The sequence below is a fragment of the Malus domestica genome, chromosome 10 (genome assembly GCF_042453785.1).
Source record: "Malus domestica chromosome 10, GDT2T_hap1".
NCBI classification, from domain to species: Eukaryota; Viridiplantae; Streptophyta; class Magnoliopsida; order Rosales; family Rosaceae; genus Malus; species Malus domestica.
The window spans coordinates 29619373-29635023 of NC_091670.1; the positions used below are offsets into that span (position 1 = coordinate 29619373).

The 15651-nt window shown below is 37.2% G+C and overlaps 1 protein-coding gene across 5 annotated transcripts; it reads right to left on the bottom strand.

The window, feature by feature from the left end:
- Positions 1-110: 110 nt before the first annotated feature.
- On the bottom strand, positions 111-4689 carry LOC103445614 (probable methyltransferase PMT3). 5 transcript variants are annotated; one of them, XM_008384628.4, is made up of 8 exons: positions 4423-4689; positions 3095-3467; positions 2815-2979; positions 2519-2701; positions 1810-2404; positions 1450-1562; positions 1117-1337; positions 111-720 (listed from the first exon to the last, which is right to left on the bottom strand). In XM_008384628.4, exons 2-8 carry the CDS (start codon positions 3335-3337, stop codon positions 405-407), a joined length of 1836 nt encoding a protein of 611 aa, XP_008382850.1. In that variant the 5' UTR covers positions 3338-3467; positions 4423-4689; the 3' UTR covers positions 111-404. The 5 variants fall into 5 exon arrangements, with proteins under 5 accessions (XP_008382850.1, XP_070663256.1, XP_070663258.1 ...); XM_070807155.1 differs by lacking the exon at positions 4423-4689 and adding an exon at positions 3948-4413; XM_070807157.1 differs by lacking the exon at positions 4423-4689 and adding an exon at positions 4141-4411.
- Positions 4690-15651: the final 10962 nt, after the last annotated feature.

Consider the following 15651-nt stretch of genomic DNA (forward strand, 5'->3'; position numbering starts at 1 on the left):
CTACTACAAGTCTTTTAACATGTCAAAGTTTTCAAGGGGCCAAGGGGCGTTTGAGCATTTCCTCAAGACGGGATTTTGAAATCGAGTGCATAGGAAAAACGCACATATAGTTTTCCGTTTTAGTACTCGTATATATTGCTAAAGATTACAGATTCAGTCCCCTCAAAGGCAGATGGCGTATGCCTCCACTTTTCTCCAATCAACAGCAGAAAGTGATTATTTTACAATTTCCCAATGAATTATAAATGAGAAAGTAAAAATTGTGCCCTTTCTGTATCAATTAGAGGAACAAAGAAAATTGGGAAAGCTGTGGAAAACAAAAATGTAACTTGACCAAATGCAACAAAATTATAGATAAAATCAGCACCTCCTTAAGCGCTGTGAAATGCCGGGATCATGTCGCGCTATTCTACATTTCTAAAGCTCTCGCTCGTACGCCAAATCTTTTTCTGGATAATAAACACCACATCATCTTTCTCGGTGCCTCCCTCCGCATCAGCGGTAGCCACTGCATCCCAGTGTAACGCCTTCATATGTTTGTTTATGAACTCCACCACCCTTCGGTTATCACGCACAATGATGAAACCTTTGGGCCTCAAGATGCGATCCATCTCAATTAACAAGTCAACGCCGCTACATCCTTTCCTTTCAATGTCGGAGAAGATGGTCCAAGCATGAAGTAGATCATAAGTTCGTGGGTAGGTTGAGTAGGCTTCACACCTGTCACCAGTTGCACCAAACTGATATATCAATATCTGATGCCATGTTACAGTGGCAACCATAGTTGATATCATGTTGTTTATCCATTATGCACTAATCCCTAATGCAATCCAACGAAAGGTTCTCTCGTTCCCATATCGAAAGTAAGCCTGAGATCTTTCCTAGTAATATTTTAAGAGTAACAAATCTATACATGGCATGGGAATTTCTCATTCTAAACACCAACCACCATTAACGGTTCAAGGTTCTACAAGTTTCTAATTGAATTTTTCATTGGCTAGTTTGCCTAACCAGTAGTGAGTACCATCCTCTCCGGCATCTTTCCGTTTGCCCCAACCATACGGGGAGTTGTCAAAAATAAAAAGCAAATTAACTCATAAAGATTGTTCAACGTACCAGTTGTGTACTGAGCCTATCAGTCCTCTGTCATATATTATTTTAAGTGTGTTAGGTCCGTCTTCTGGCACCACATTCATAACCCAAACATCTTTGTTCTTCAAAGCCCCTGCAAATGAACCCAGGTTTGCCTTCATGTCCATCACATTCCTTATTGTGTCAGAACTAATCTTTGGGCTCAAAAGATTCCAGTAATTTTCAACTCGTTGTTGCCAAACTTCCTGCACCACGTCAATATTGTCATACACCAAGTATTTGTATGTTTGTAATTTATATATGTGAATATAACCACGGCGGAGTAGGTAAAAAACATGCAGGTTTTTTGAGAATTACCATGTCCTTTTCAAATATGTCGCTGGAATAGCCAAAATCACCAAGACGAGGTGGAGGCGTAGTCAATCGAGCAGGCCAAGGAGCCAAACCACTTCCTCTTGCTCTATGGTTTTCTGAAAAGAACACACCAACAAAATGTAAGTGCTTTCTCAACTCTCTGCCATTTAAACAACTAGATACTGCAAAAGTATCAGCAATCTATAGTTCCAGGTGAGTCCATTTTCTACATTAGTAATTCTCAAATAACAATGTAATCGACCAAAAAAAGGTTCTAGCATGTTATTTTGAGACTTCTCAAGACAACTAACAAAGCACGAAAATTATAGAAATCATTTAGAAAATGGAGGAAATAGTACTCACGCTCAGAGTACGGCGTGATGCAAGCCTCCATTTTCACATTATAGACTGCATCTGGATCATCATCCGATCTGCAAAGGGGTGGTTGAGTACCAGGAGGTCTTTCCATGTAACAATCATTAGTCAGCGGCTTGACCCAAATAACAGTTTGGTTCCTTTTAGCAGCAATTTTCCAGCACATCCGTTCCACAAGGGCACTCATCGCTTTCCAAATTCTAAGGTCCTCTTCATCCTGTGCATAGGCTTCAGGAGATGAGTAGGCAAAATAACCTCCCGGTCTAAGTACCCTATCTAACTCAAGGAGAAGTATCCCATCCCTTTGAAGCCAATCAATCCTACAGCGAGAACAATGAGCCAGTTCAAAAGATCTACTTGGGTAAGGGAGTCTCTTGGTCCCTAAAACACCAAGATATGCAGGAATTCCTCTCTCCAATGCAAACTGGATCTGATTTTGATGAACATCATTAGGTGCCAAGGACATTGCGATAATATCAGAAGACAGCAGGTATCCTCCAAAACTAGCAACACCACAACCAACATCAAGGACTGTTCGGAGCCTTCCTCCATTATTTAAAATGTTCTTAGGAAAGTTGAGCATCTGCCAATCCAAACTAAAAATAGTCAGTGTTTTATCATGAAAGAAAAAATTACAGAATTACTAAATTTCTACTGACTAATTCAATTTTTACCCTGTGAAGGGCCACTGTCTTACATTAGCCATTGAAGCGATGTACTTGCCAGCTCCATAATGGAAGTGAGTACCTCCTCCAGGAAATCCAATCTTTTCACCTTTGACAACCATCCACTTTTGGTCAGACTTCTCGGTCGCAAGGTGAGTATGAGGTATATTTGCTTTCCATACCTCGTCTCGGCTTTTAGGCCACTTGATTGGGATCTATTTACATAAAAACAGCAGAAAAGCTTCAGACCATACAATTCAAGTGAAACTTCTAGTACAACCTTTCCTCGCTCATTCCATTTGATGTAATGATTTAAGCAGGATCTCACCTTATATCCAGAAGGAGGTGGAATCAAACAGTTATATCGCCTTTCAGGCACTGGGCAGTGTCTCTCGTAATGCTCCATCACAGACAGATCCAACTTCAACCTTGTTTCGTAGATTAGGTTTCTGTCTAAGCAAGGAATCAGTTCTGAATGTCTGTCATCACAAACCTTCATCATTGAGAACATACTTATATTAGCCTAAAAAATAGATAACTCAGATAAATTACTCATAAGTACACTATGAAGTGAAACAACATAGTAAATGTTAGCGAAGGCAACTCACTGGTATGCTCTTCAATATAACACCATCCTCTTCATCTTCACCAAGTTTGGGAGGTGATTCATCAACATCTTCATCCGCACCCAAGTAAGTAGAACGGAATTTTCTTATCTTACTGCCATACTCAAGAGTGGAGGAATCATTTTTCTTAGAATACAAGTATAGGAGACCACAAATGATCACCAGAACAAGAATTGAGGTGACCAAACGTTTCTTTGGGCTCCCGTCAGCCCTTCCCTTCGACATTGTTGCAAACCAACAAGATAATCCCCCTTCTACTTTGACTTCAACATGCAGAGTTCAAAACCAAGCTACAAGATGCCAGCTCCAGTTTCCTCCTAAAGGAAGATCAGTCGATGTCTCACTTCAGAAACAGCTTCAATCACCAAAACAAGATTAAACTGGTTAGTTCCATAGATCACACATACGATGCCAGTACATAAAGAAAATGATCCGCGATACTACGAATTTAACATTGAAATTAACATATAAGATTAAGACCATTGAACTCATCACTTCAAGTAATCCAGGTGAAAGGAAGACAGCCCTTTAACTTACTAAATCGCAAGATTCACAACGAATCATCCTAATCCAATCAATATTATACGAAAAAGAAAAAGTTATTAGGTTTTGGTTGTAGATATCTTAATGTCATTATTTAAAACAGAAAAGGAAAACCAGAAACTAACAGCTAAAAGGTAGTGTTAGAAACTCACAAGCCGACACCAACCAGACCAAAGCAAGTGAAACAAGTACAAGAAAAACAAAAATTCAATCCCAGCAATAAAAAGAGGAATTCCAATCTGACCCTGTTCTTTCAAAGAGGAACAAATCTGGAAAAAAAAAGTACCACTACCTGATTTGTCTACACACATTAAATGTCTGAAATAAATGGCATACAAAAACGAATGGTACCAGTAGAAAGCATAAGAGTGAAGATGGAGGAGGGTAAAATCAGAAACAAGACCCGCAAAAAAAGATCAAGCATTAACAGACGCAAAGCACCGACAGTTGATTGTTGCCATATGTATAATAAATGTGAGACCAACTTCAACAAACAAAAATTGACAGAGATTGATACGACCCAGCTCGTGAAATCGCAAAAATCGTCGGCAATGTTAATTCCCAAAGCTGAAAACGTTCGATCTGAATTTGCCCAGATGAAAATTGTAAGAAAAACAGCAAAAAAATCAGATCTTTTTTGGAGAGAGACTCGAAGTTGCAGATGGGCAATGCAGAAACAGAGTGAGTGAGTGAAATTGGAGAGTGGGGTTGGATCTGAATCGTTAGATGGGGTCTATTGTTCAACGAGGATTGAGCAGAGGACGTACCTGGTTGCGATGGGTTTTTCTCAGAGGCGAGCGAGAGAGTCAGAGAGAGAGAGAGACGGGGTCCCTAATTCTTGTGAGCGACCAGTGAAAAGCATAAATACGGAAACAATATAATTGAAAAACAGTATGGGAGGATTTGACTCTGATGGAGTGAGAGAGAGAGAGAGTGAGATCTATTCGACTAATAAAAAAAGAGTGAGATCTACAGAGGTGGGAGAGAGAGAGACAGGGTGACGGTGACGGTGAAAAAACACGCGGATACAGGTTGTCGTCTGGAGCATGATCTAAAATATTTATATTATTTCGAAATTTTTATCGAGATTTTCGTGTTTTTAGACTATCGATATTTCCGATATCATCGATATTTTAGATATTGATAGGAACTCCATGTGGTACTAAGTCACTCATGTATCTTACCATGAAATGTATAAAGTGTAAAATATTGTACTAATTCATTATATATAAATGATTATGGTGTGTTTAAATTTCTTTCATTAATTACTACATATTTTCTACATTCATAATGTTTGCCAGCTCGCTATATAATCAATTTAAATTAGTTAAATTCATCATGCAATGCATTTTCTTCCAATTTTTTGTGATAAAGTAATAGAGAATTGACTAAATAAACATCCTGTAAAGTTTCAATAAAAATTTCCAAGTTTTTCTTACAATTTCTGTGGTTTTTATTCAATTTTTATTCAATTTTTATCGATATCGATAATATCTTGATATTTTTATGTTTTTAGATTACCGATATTTCCGATATTATCGATATTTTAGACCTTGATCTGGAGAGACAAGCACGTGAATACGCGGCATTACATGTCACATGGGAGATTTTGGCGCGTGAAAGTGAAAGCCCTTTGCTTTTTTCACTTTTTTTTACAGATCATTGGTGATGAGTGATGACAAGTGGGATTGGAAATGTCCAATTCTTGGCCAAAAATGGGGTGTCAGGTGGCAATAGTCTTAATTGTGAAAGTCTGACTCTCTAAATTTAGACATTTGCCAGGTTGATCTTAAGGCCATCTACAATCGAAGGAGGATCAGATAGTTCGTTTTAACTTTTTGATCTTTCAAGAAATTAATATTTTAATAAACACTGCATGATCGTATTTCTTACCATCTCCAATCGTAAGCCAAAGGATCATAGGGCCAAACATAGTCCTGTAAAAAAAAAAAATCTCCAACCGAAGGCTAAACATAGTTTATTATTTAAATTTTAAAACTACAACTTAAATTAAAAAACTACAAATTAAATTAAAAAACTACAACAACTTAAATTTATAGGAAAAAATGAGAATTTTTTAATATTTTTAAATGAGTACATGAGGCGCTATAGGATAATACGTTCTCGTGCCACAAACAAGTATCTACAACAATATGTTGTTGCACATCTTTGGGTCAAAACAAGCATAGAGTAGGCATTTAAGTTTTAAGTTGTTAAATATTTTTTAAAAATGTTGTTTAAGTTTCATGTTGTTAACTATTTTTTTTTATGTTGTATAATTTTTATGTTGTTTAATGTTATTTAATGTTGTTTAATATTGTTTAATGTTATTTCATGTTACTTAGGGGAGTGTATTCAATTGGGATTTTGAGGGATTTTAATTCTTTTAATGAATTCAGGGGTATTCAATCAGGATTTTAAGTGATTCTTTAAATTTCAATGTGTATTCAATCATGATTTTAATATAGTTTATTAAAATCTTTTGAAATTCGGATGCATTCAATTAGAATTTTAAAAAAGTTTATAGCATTTCAGGTGTATTCAATTAGAATTAGAATTTAAAGAATTTGGAAAAGTTGAGGAACTAGAGGGAATTAGAGAGATTTTATAGTGTATTTTAAGCATTTACAAATCTCCCATCTCCCTATGAGATTTCGAGAGAATTGAATCAAAATTTTACATGAAATCTCTACAAATCAGTTAAACTCCATAAAAATCCATGGATATATAAATCCAAAAAAATCTGTCAAATTCTTGTTTAATGGTTTAGGAAGTTATAGGGAAAAAATAGAATTTTTATTTTTATTTTTTAAATTTCGTAAAAATAAAAAATAAAAAATAAAAAAAATTCAAAAATAACGGCTAGCTGACATCAGCATGACGTCAGCTAGTTACCGTTGCATTCAAATTGTGGCCTGGCCCGGGCCCGATTGGCTGGCTAGGTTGAGCTGGCTAGTTCTTTTAGTCCTTTTTTGTCTAGTGGGGCCCACAAGCCCTTTGGCCTAACCCTCCGTTGGATACGGTTTTCGGGTTATTTTCGGCTCTCTGAACCCTTCGGTTGAAGATGGCCTAACGTCGTGACATGTTTACTTATTTGTAATATGTACCAAAATTAATATGATTCTTGATTTTTTTTAATATGCGTTTAATGACACATGTGTATTTAAATTAGTTTAATTCTTGATTTCTTTTGCGTTTTGTTACACACAAAAAATTAAAATGAGTCACGCAGTAATTTGTAATGTAATAACTGCAAAAGAAATTAGAATCATGAGTCATGACGTTCTTATTTACGTTTACGACACTTAAGTATTCAAATTAGCCTAATTATTGACTTCCCTTGAAGTTTAAGTGTGATTGTGTAAATCCTAGATTAGATTTGATTCTAGTTATTCTTTCCTATATGAACTTGTATTCCTTGGGGATGAAGGATTTCTTCTCCCTGTTATTACTATAAATAAAGGCATTACGTATGAGGGAATAACACACACATTCCCCTACAATTGTACAAACATATCTGTCTCTACAATCTCTCATTGCCGCCGACCCCTTCCCTTTAGTCAGATAAAATAGGCTACAATACGTTATCAGCACGCTCCTACCGCTGCGCTTAGGAATTTGATGTGGAAACTCTATGCATCAAACCAGTTCATCCATATCATCACACAATCAGGTTCTTCCAAAACAACGGTTTTTATCTTGATATTTTTGCAGCCCTGGTAGCATGAACATTCACCATAATGCATGACCCAACTCGCGACACCAGCCCGAGGGCTATGGTGTCCCACATCCATACGATGCACCGGATCCAGCCTGCAGCTGGAACACCTGATCAACACCCAGTCTGGGCTTATGTCTTTGGGCCTGGCCTTCTTGCAACCCGTTTTGCTGCTACCGGGCTTGCAGCCTAACCATTTCATTTAGGGCATGATCAGCCCGTGTCTAACCCAGCCTAATTTTTAGGCCTGGGCCGCACGGTACAAATTTACTCTGCTCACCCGTGGGATTTGGTCTAAGTTTTTGGGAGTTTAAATTGCCTAATTATTTTTAAGCCCAATGGATTTTATATTTTTCACCCACACTTTAAATTTGGCCCGAAGTCCAAATAATTAATTCAACTATAATTATAGACCTAAAGTTCTATTTGCATATTTTCTTATTTCATATTTCAGTCATTATTTGCGTTTGTCTACAGGAACATATGAACCTGAAGTTCATAATTATTTCAAAACTTGAAGTTTCTAAAAACATGCCTTGTTTGAAAACCTGAAGTTTTCCTTAAAAACATCACCCCCGAAGTTTTTCATGTGAATTTTAACCAATACATGTCTATTAGAATGTGAATGTTATACTCCTATGTGAATGGATTGATATTTTTTCTCCATTGCACTAACCACATCGTGTCCATCTATTTTGTGATAGGAACATGTCGAATTTGAACAAACTCGACTTCACCACTTTGGAGGTCTTTGGAAGGAACTACCTCAAGTGGGTCCAAGATGTGAAGCTCCACCTCACTGCAAAGAATTTGCGTCCCGCTATTGAAAATGAGACGGACAACCCTGTTGGCGAAGCTAAAAAAGCCACTGCTATGATCTTCATCCAAAGACATATTTATGACGCACTACAAACCGAGTATCTTGCTGAGGAAGATCCACGAGCATTATAGGTCGCTTTGGCTGATTGCTTTAATCACCAAAAGGACACCTTCTTGCTTGAAACAAGACATGACTGACATCATTTGCGCTTCCAAGACTTTAAGTCTGTGAATGAATATAATTTTGAAATTTGTCGAATCCGATCACTTCTCAAGTTTTGTAACAAAACTTTGACCGAAGATGATCTCCTGGAGAAGACCTATTCGACATTCTCTGCTACTAATATTGTCCTGCCGCAACAATATAGAGCTCATAAGTTCACTAAGTTTTCGGATTGTTGATGAAGAATCATCAAGCTCGACCTACTGGGGCGACTGTTGTGCCTAAAGCACATTGTAGTACGAACAAATGCCAAATTGTCAAAAGAGGCGTGGTAAGGGCTGCCAGAAGCCACCTCGTCAAGGTCAACAAATCCAAGGCCCATCTAATGGAGGAAACAAAGCCCATAAGCGCCCTAACCTAGCTCCCAAGGCCCCAAACTTCAAGAATAAGGGCAAAGCACTTGAAACCATGGATGCAGATATGTTATATCGTTGTGGTTCAAATAACCATTGGTCCTGTGTTTACCGAGCTCCCCAGAAGGTTGTAGCTGAATATCATTCTCGTCGTAAGAAGTTTGAATCAAATTTTGTGCAAGTGGACAAACCGAAGAGTACAAAGATGAAGATTTTTTTATTTTTAAGAGGTCGTTACCCCTATGAAAGATTAGAATCTTAGACAAACTATTTTTTTAGTTAAAATAAGACAATAGGGCTGAATTCCACAATAGTGGCCGAACCTTTTTTTTTTTGTTTTTGGTTAATTTTGAACAATTTTCCTTTATGTTTAGATTATCTATTAGTGATTTTTTTAAAAAACTTTTATGCATGTGACCGATTCAAATTAATTTTCATTCTAGGTATGACTAGTGGAAGTTAGTTGTCTGCTAGATAGTGCAATCACGCACACCGTTTTACGTGAACGCATCTATTCCACTAACTCCATACCTAAGAATGCACCTCTGACAACCTTCTCAGGCCCATCAAACCTGATCGAAAGATATGGTAAGGCACATATAATGTTGTCTAATGGTACAATTTTGACCATTGATGATGCACTCTATTCTCCGCGTTCTAGAAGAACGTTGTTGAGTTTTAAGGACATTAAAGATAACAATTACCACGCTAAAACCCACGTAGAAAACGAAGTTGAATTTTTGTGCATAACTTCTTATGAATATGGCCAGAAGCGTATTTTAGAGAAGATTGAGCGTATCTCGATTGGTTTGTATACTACAACCATATGCCTCATAGAGTGCCACCATGTGGCCGGCCCTACCTCTGGGACCACGCATGATATTACATTTTGGCAAGATCGTTTGAGACATTATGGACGAATAGCGATGCGCTGTATCCTCAAATCATCACACGGGCATCCACTAACCTGAAGTTTAAGTTTGATTCAAGGAATCGTATGTTAAACATGTTAAATGGGAAAGCTTATTACTAAGCCTTCTTATGACAAGATTCATTCGAATACTCCTATTTTTTCTACAAAGGATTCAAGGGGACATTTGTGGATCGATTCACCCTTCATGCAGACCATTTAGATATTTTATGGCTTTGGTTGAGGCTTCCACACGTTGGTCACACGTGTGCTTGTTGTCCATAAGGAACACTGTTGGAAGTATGCCCACAAAGTCACTCATTTGATGTAATAGCTTTTGGAATACTTAATGTATTAAACTATTATATGTTTAATGAAGGGCAAAGCTTATTGTTAATCACTATTTATTGTATCATGTGTTTAAGCAATAAGGGAATCCAATGAATGTATTTGATCTAAGAGAGAAGTGATTTAAGTAAGTTAAATTAACGAAACCTTTCTCTTATGTTCATTCCTAAAACGTTCCTAGCCATAGGATTACCAATTGGGCATTGACAATCCGCTAAGGTTAGTATGTGTTATGTCAACTCAAGCGTGAGTATGACTAGTCTCAAGTCATTTAGTGTTGGACACTAAGACAAACACATAGGTGCTTGAAAGAGTAATCAAGTACACTGAACAACGATCAAAAGAGAGTTCGAACATACATGTCATGTAAGAACTCGTAAGTTGCAATATGCAAAGTAGTCCTTTGACCTGAGGCAGCATAGATGTCTAATGGTTAGGTCCTTGATCTTTGATCATGTCAAAGGCATTCCATCGAGAGTGTCCACGGAATTGTTGGGGTCAAGCTATCTAGTCATGTAGGCATATGAATGCACAACAAGGGATCTCTAACCTTCCATGGTGGAAGGAGAATACTCTAAGATATGATTCGGGAGTCTTTGGCCAAAGCATACGAATATGACTTAGGAAGTATGTTCCAAATCATATTCAATTGAATCATATAGAAAAGTATTACATTGGATAGTAGACATGAAACAAACTATCACTCAAACAATGTGATTAAGAGTATTGTATTAGAGAATGACCGTATTGCATTGTGATTGTAACTGGATAGGTTCTCCAACCAATTCTACTTAGCTTGGGTAGCCATGACATGCTGCTAGGTGTCACTTATGGTTTGTGGAAGCTCTGAAGATTAGCAAACACTAATCTTCAACAAAGGGAGAATTGAAATGTTGTTTTAATTCACGATCGATCGTTAAGAGTAACAATCGCCCACTGCCTCGCTAATTGGAACCTAATGGATCGTACACCGAGTAAGGATGAAAGTGAAGAAATATAAATGAGATGGATAAGCAATTAAATGGTTTAATTGAGAATGGTCAAGAATAATTAATTAGTTAATTAATTTTACGAAAGGTTCGTATTGGGCTTTTAAGTTAGTTTTGCGCTTCGGGGTCCAAAAGGGTTTGGTCCACTAGGCCCATTATGTTTAAGTTGTATGACAACTAAAACAAATATGGGCAAATAGCCCAATCACTTAAGATGGCCGGCCATAGCAAGGGTAGTGGGAAGTTTTGCTTAATTGCAAGTTTGCCACTCACCTAGGAAAAGAGATATAAAAGCTTCTTTATAGTTTTTACCTCATTAGGGTTTCCTTGAGGCAAAGAGGTGAAACATTTTCTCTCTTTTTCTCTACAAGGAGGCCGGCCACATAGGGAAGAAATAGCTAGCAATCTTTTCTTCTCTAAGTCATCCATTTCATCTTCACACCTCATCCTTGGTGTGGAGACTTAGAGACACCAAACCTTAGTGTTTTTGGAGATCCTTTCCTCACATCCTTTAGGAGCAAAGGAGCATCAAAAGGAAGAAAATCACAAGGAAGATCCAAGGAGCTAGGAGGTGACTTGAAGGCCCTCAACTTGGGTGAATCCCTTGTGTAAACAAGGATGAGCTTCAAGGGTAATGAATCTCTAAAACCTTCCTTCTCTTTAATGTTGTTAAAAGAGTCTCTTGGTTCACCATTCACTAGGCTTTGAAAGTTATGGGTTTTAGAATTGTTTTTTAATGCATGCCTACTTTAATGTGTTAATAGTTTGCATATGTGTTCAAATATTCTCACATGTTCTTAGCTAGGACAAAATTTTTCCTTCAAGTGGTATCAAGAGCCTAGGTCTAGTTTATGGTGAATCCTTTTGGGTTTTGTGATTTTCATGATTTGTGATTTAAATGTTGTAAATGTTACAAGCTTTGTTCTTGCTTTTGAATATAAATTTTGCTTGAAAATTTAGCATCTCAAATGTTGTAGATGTAGTTCATTTAAGCATGAATATTGGAACTAAAATTTGGTGCCATGTATGTTGGGAAATTCGGCCAAATCCAAAGGGTGGATTTTTTGGTTCATGTTTGTCTTGTTAAAAGAGTTTTAAAGTGACTTTTGGAACCCCTAAGTACCCTAGGATGTTAACCCTCTTTTGTGTAGTGAAAATTTGAGTTTTATTGTGTGAAAACATTCATGGAGCTCTTATGAGTTTTCATGTGTGTTCTTCAATGTTCTTGAGTTTCTTACCAAGAACAAAAGAGTTTGGAGTTTTGGTTCAAAATGTTTGGTGTTTTTCATAAAGTTTTAGTTTATAATTAATTGGTGATGGATGATTTATGTCTTTAATGTTAGACAAAACATTTTCTTACAACCCATCCCAATCAACTTTTTCCTCACCTACCTATCCACTTGCACAAAACTTTTTCAAATTTTGAATTTTTCACCAAAACCTTTCCCCCCCTCCTTTTTCACTACCAAAACCGGCCACCCCTTAGTGGGGGTACTTTTAGGGCCTTTTATGCAATTATATAAAGTTTTGATACTTTTGTGTATTTGTACTTTGGCCCAAAAGTTTACGTTTTTACGTTAAGGCCCAAAAACGCTAAAGGACAAATTGTTTTTCTCCTTTAATGAAGTTTTTACTATTGTTGAAATTTTTGGGTTCTAGTTGTAATTACATGAAGTTGTGGACTCTTGTGTTTTTACAAAGTGACCCCAAAAGTTTATGTTTTAACCTTATGGCCCAATTGTTGAGGTCATTGTTTTTCGGCCCAAATAAGATGAGAACAAAATGGTTTTGTCTCTTTAACGAGAATTGGATTTTCATTTCATTTAGTTCCATTTAAATCAATTCTATGAATACGAAAACCAATTGTTTAAGTTGCTTTCTTAGTTAATTTGATTGATTAAGAAAAGGGTGATTATGAACCAAAGGCCTCGATAATTGAGCTATGTGATTGGCCACTTTACATTATGAATGTTTGGGTTAAGTAGTTTAGATTTGAATGTAATTTGATTAGTTCAAATTTGTTGTAAAAGGGCATAAGTCCTTCTAATGTGTTGTAAAAGGGCATAAGCCCTTCTCTTTATTTCATGTATTCCTTTTTGTTTATATGTATGCAAATTGGAATAGTTGGGTCCAAAACCCAATAGGAAATAACGGTTTAATTAGATTAAACGCGTAACTAAAATCAACAACTATCTACCTTAAACCCAAGGTCCAACACAAGGCTCGTGTTGGATCAAATCAAACGGTTCATAATCATCCTAAGACCTAATATGACCATATAATCCATATGATGATGCAATGCATTCGTTAGTAGTTCCATATAGTCTCACTTGTTTCATCGAAATAGTGGGAGTATTATATACTACTAATTCATATTAACTTGGACCAATGGTTGTGATAGGCCCAAGTTCTTTTAATAAAATTAAAATAAAATTGATGTAGCCCAACACTACTCCCTCAACAAAACGAATATTAAGTTGATAAGCGAGAGATGCTTTGAACATCTCTTCGTAGGCCTTCCACCATGATGGGCTCCAATCGTTTGTGACTCCTACACCGGCTTCACCCTATCATGGGGAAGTTCAAAGTATGTGCTTACATTCAGGAAAGGTCCATATAAACATACATGATGTGGTGAGGTAGGCAATGAGGATGGCCGACATCATATCATTGTGAGGTTATTCTTGAACCCTTACACAAACTAGCATGGTGGGAATAACTTAACTAAGTGCAATGGTGCCAACATCATATCATTGTGAGGCATCATTCTCTAGAGGCCAAACTAGATGGGTAATTACAACAGTTGTAATGATTAAAGCGTTATTCTCTCATCATTATTTTTGCTAACTAACATCGTATCATCGTGAGGTGGGCTTGGTAATGGTGAGCCTCCCATACCCCGCTAAGAGTTCAACATAACTCTCGAATTCCATTGAGGGATGTGGAATTTGCCAAAAATAGTGGGTGGTACTATTTGATTTAAGACCCAATCAAGTAGTTTTAAAATCAACAATCTAATACGATTTATGTTATGTTATGTAGTTAATGACATGCCTAAAATTACACCCACCATTATACTTGACAAAAGGGCCTTAGGGGCCAACGTTTCCTTGCTTGGTATCGCCACATTGAGAATGTCTCAAAGGTGAAAGACATATTGTATGTGCTTAAGCAATCCTCTCCTCATGTACCTCCTACGAAACTAGCTTCAAAGGAGGAGTGTCAAAATTATGCAAGACACTATGAGGATGACTTACAAGCCAAATGCTTAATCCTCACTTCACTTAGTGAGGAGCTTAAGAAGCTACATGAGCACATGAACACTTCTTGTGCCATGGTTGATAGTTTGCATAAGATACATGACATTGAGACTAGTAACATACGATTCTCAAATGTTTGTAATCTATTGAATGCCAAAATGGCAAAGGGGGCATCGGTCCAAAAACATGGACAAAAGATGGAAAGGATCTTTCAAGATCTTGAAAGTTTAGGAACTTCCATCGATGGGAAAATGGCCCAAGACTTTTTCCTTGCATATCTCTCGGATGATTTCACTAAGTTTATTGTAAACCATAAAGTGAATAGATTCAATCATACTTTTACCGAGATGATTGACATGTGCTGTAAGTTTGAACAAGGTTTCAAAAAGGACAGTGGGAGTGAGAATGCAATCACAAGGAAAAGGTTGCATAAGAAGAAGGCAAGAAAATCCAAAGGAACATGTTTTCATTGTGGAAAGGATGAATGTTGGAAGAAGAAATACAGGGTGCGCATTGCAAGCCTTATGACACGAACTTTTGAAGGGACTATTTCTGTCATAGAGAGTGCTTTTACAATGAGCTCCAATTCCTGGATATTTGATTCAGGCGCTAGTCAACATATCTGCAATTCGTTGCATGGACTTACAGGGAGCAGGACATTGCGCAATAGGGAGATGATTGTGCGAGTTGGGAACGGCACTAAGATCTCTGCAAAAGCAATAAGCACCTGCAAGCTTAAACTACCATCTGGGGAAGTCCTGGAACTTAAAAATTGTTTATATTTTCCTTCATGTATAAAGAATTTGATTTCTATCTCTATGCTTTTATGAGATGGGCACTCAGTATTGTTTGACAAAATGAGTTGCACTTTATACTTGAACGGTCGTATTATCTCTCATGGTAATATGATAGAGGGACTTTTTCACCTAGAGACAAGTAGTGGAATGCACTGTATTGAAAGCGGAAATACCTCAAAACCCAAAAGGGCTAGAGAAGAAGTTAACCAAGAAAAGATGTGGCATCTTAAACTTGGACATGTGAACCTTGATAAGATTCGCAAGATGTCGAAAGACGGATATTTCCGCCCATTAGGTAATGACCAAATGGGTACTTGTGAATGTTGCTTAAAAGGGAAGATGACCAAATATCCATTCATTGGGAAAGGAGAGCGTGCCACTGAAATTCTAGGGTTAATCCACACTGACGTATGTGGACCTATGTCTACTATGTCGAGAGGAGGCTTCTCCTACTATATCACATTCACCGACGATCACTCTCGGTTTGGCTATGTGTATCTTATGAAGTACAAGTCAGAATCCTTTGAAAGGTTCAAAGAATTCAATAATGAAGTTGAGAAGCAAACTGGGAAACAGATA

Excerpts from the sequence above, each read along its gene's own strand:
- LOC103445614 (XM_008384628.4), bottom strand. The coding sequence starts at position 3,337 with ATGTCGAAGGGAAGGGCTGACGGGAGCCCAAAGAAACGTTTGGTCACC. Across the intron at positions 2,405-2,518 it reads ACATCGCTTCAATGGCTAAT|ATGCTCAACTTTCCTAAGAA; the intron begins GTAAGACAGTGG and ends TTGGATTGGCAG. Across the intron at positions 721-1,116 it reads ATAGGCTCAGTACACAACTG|GTGTGAAGCCTACTCAACCT; the intron begins GTACGTTGAACA and ends AACTGGTGACAG.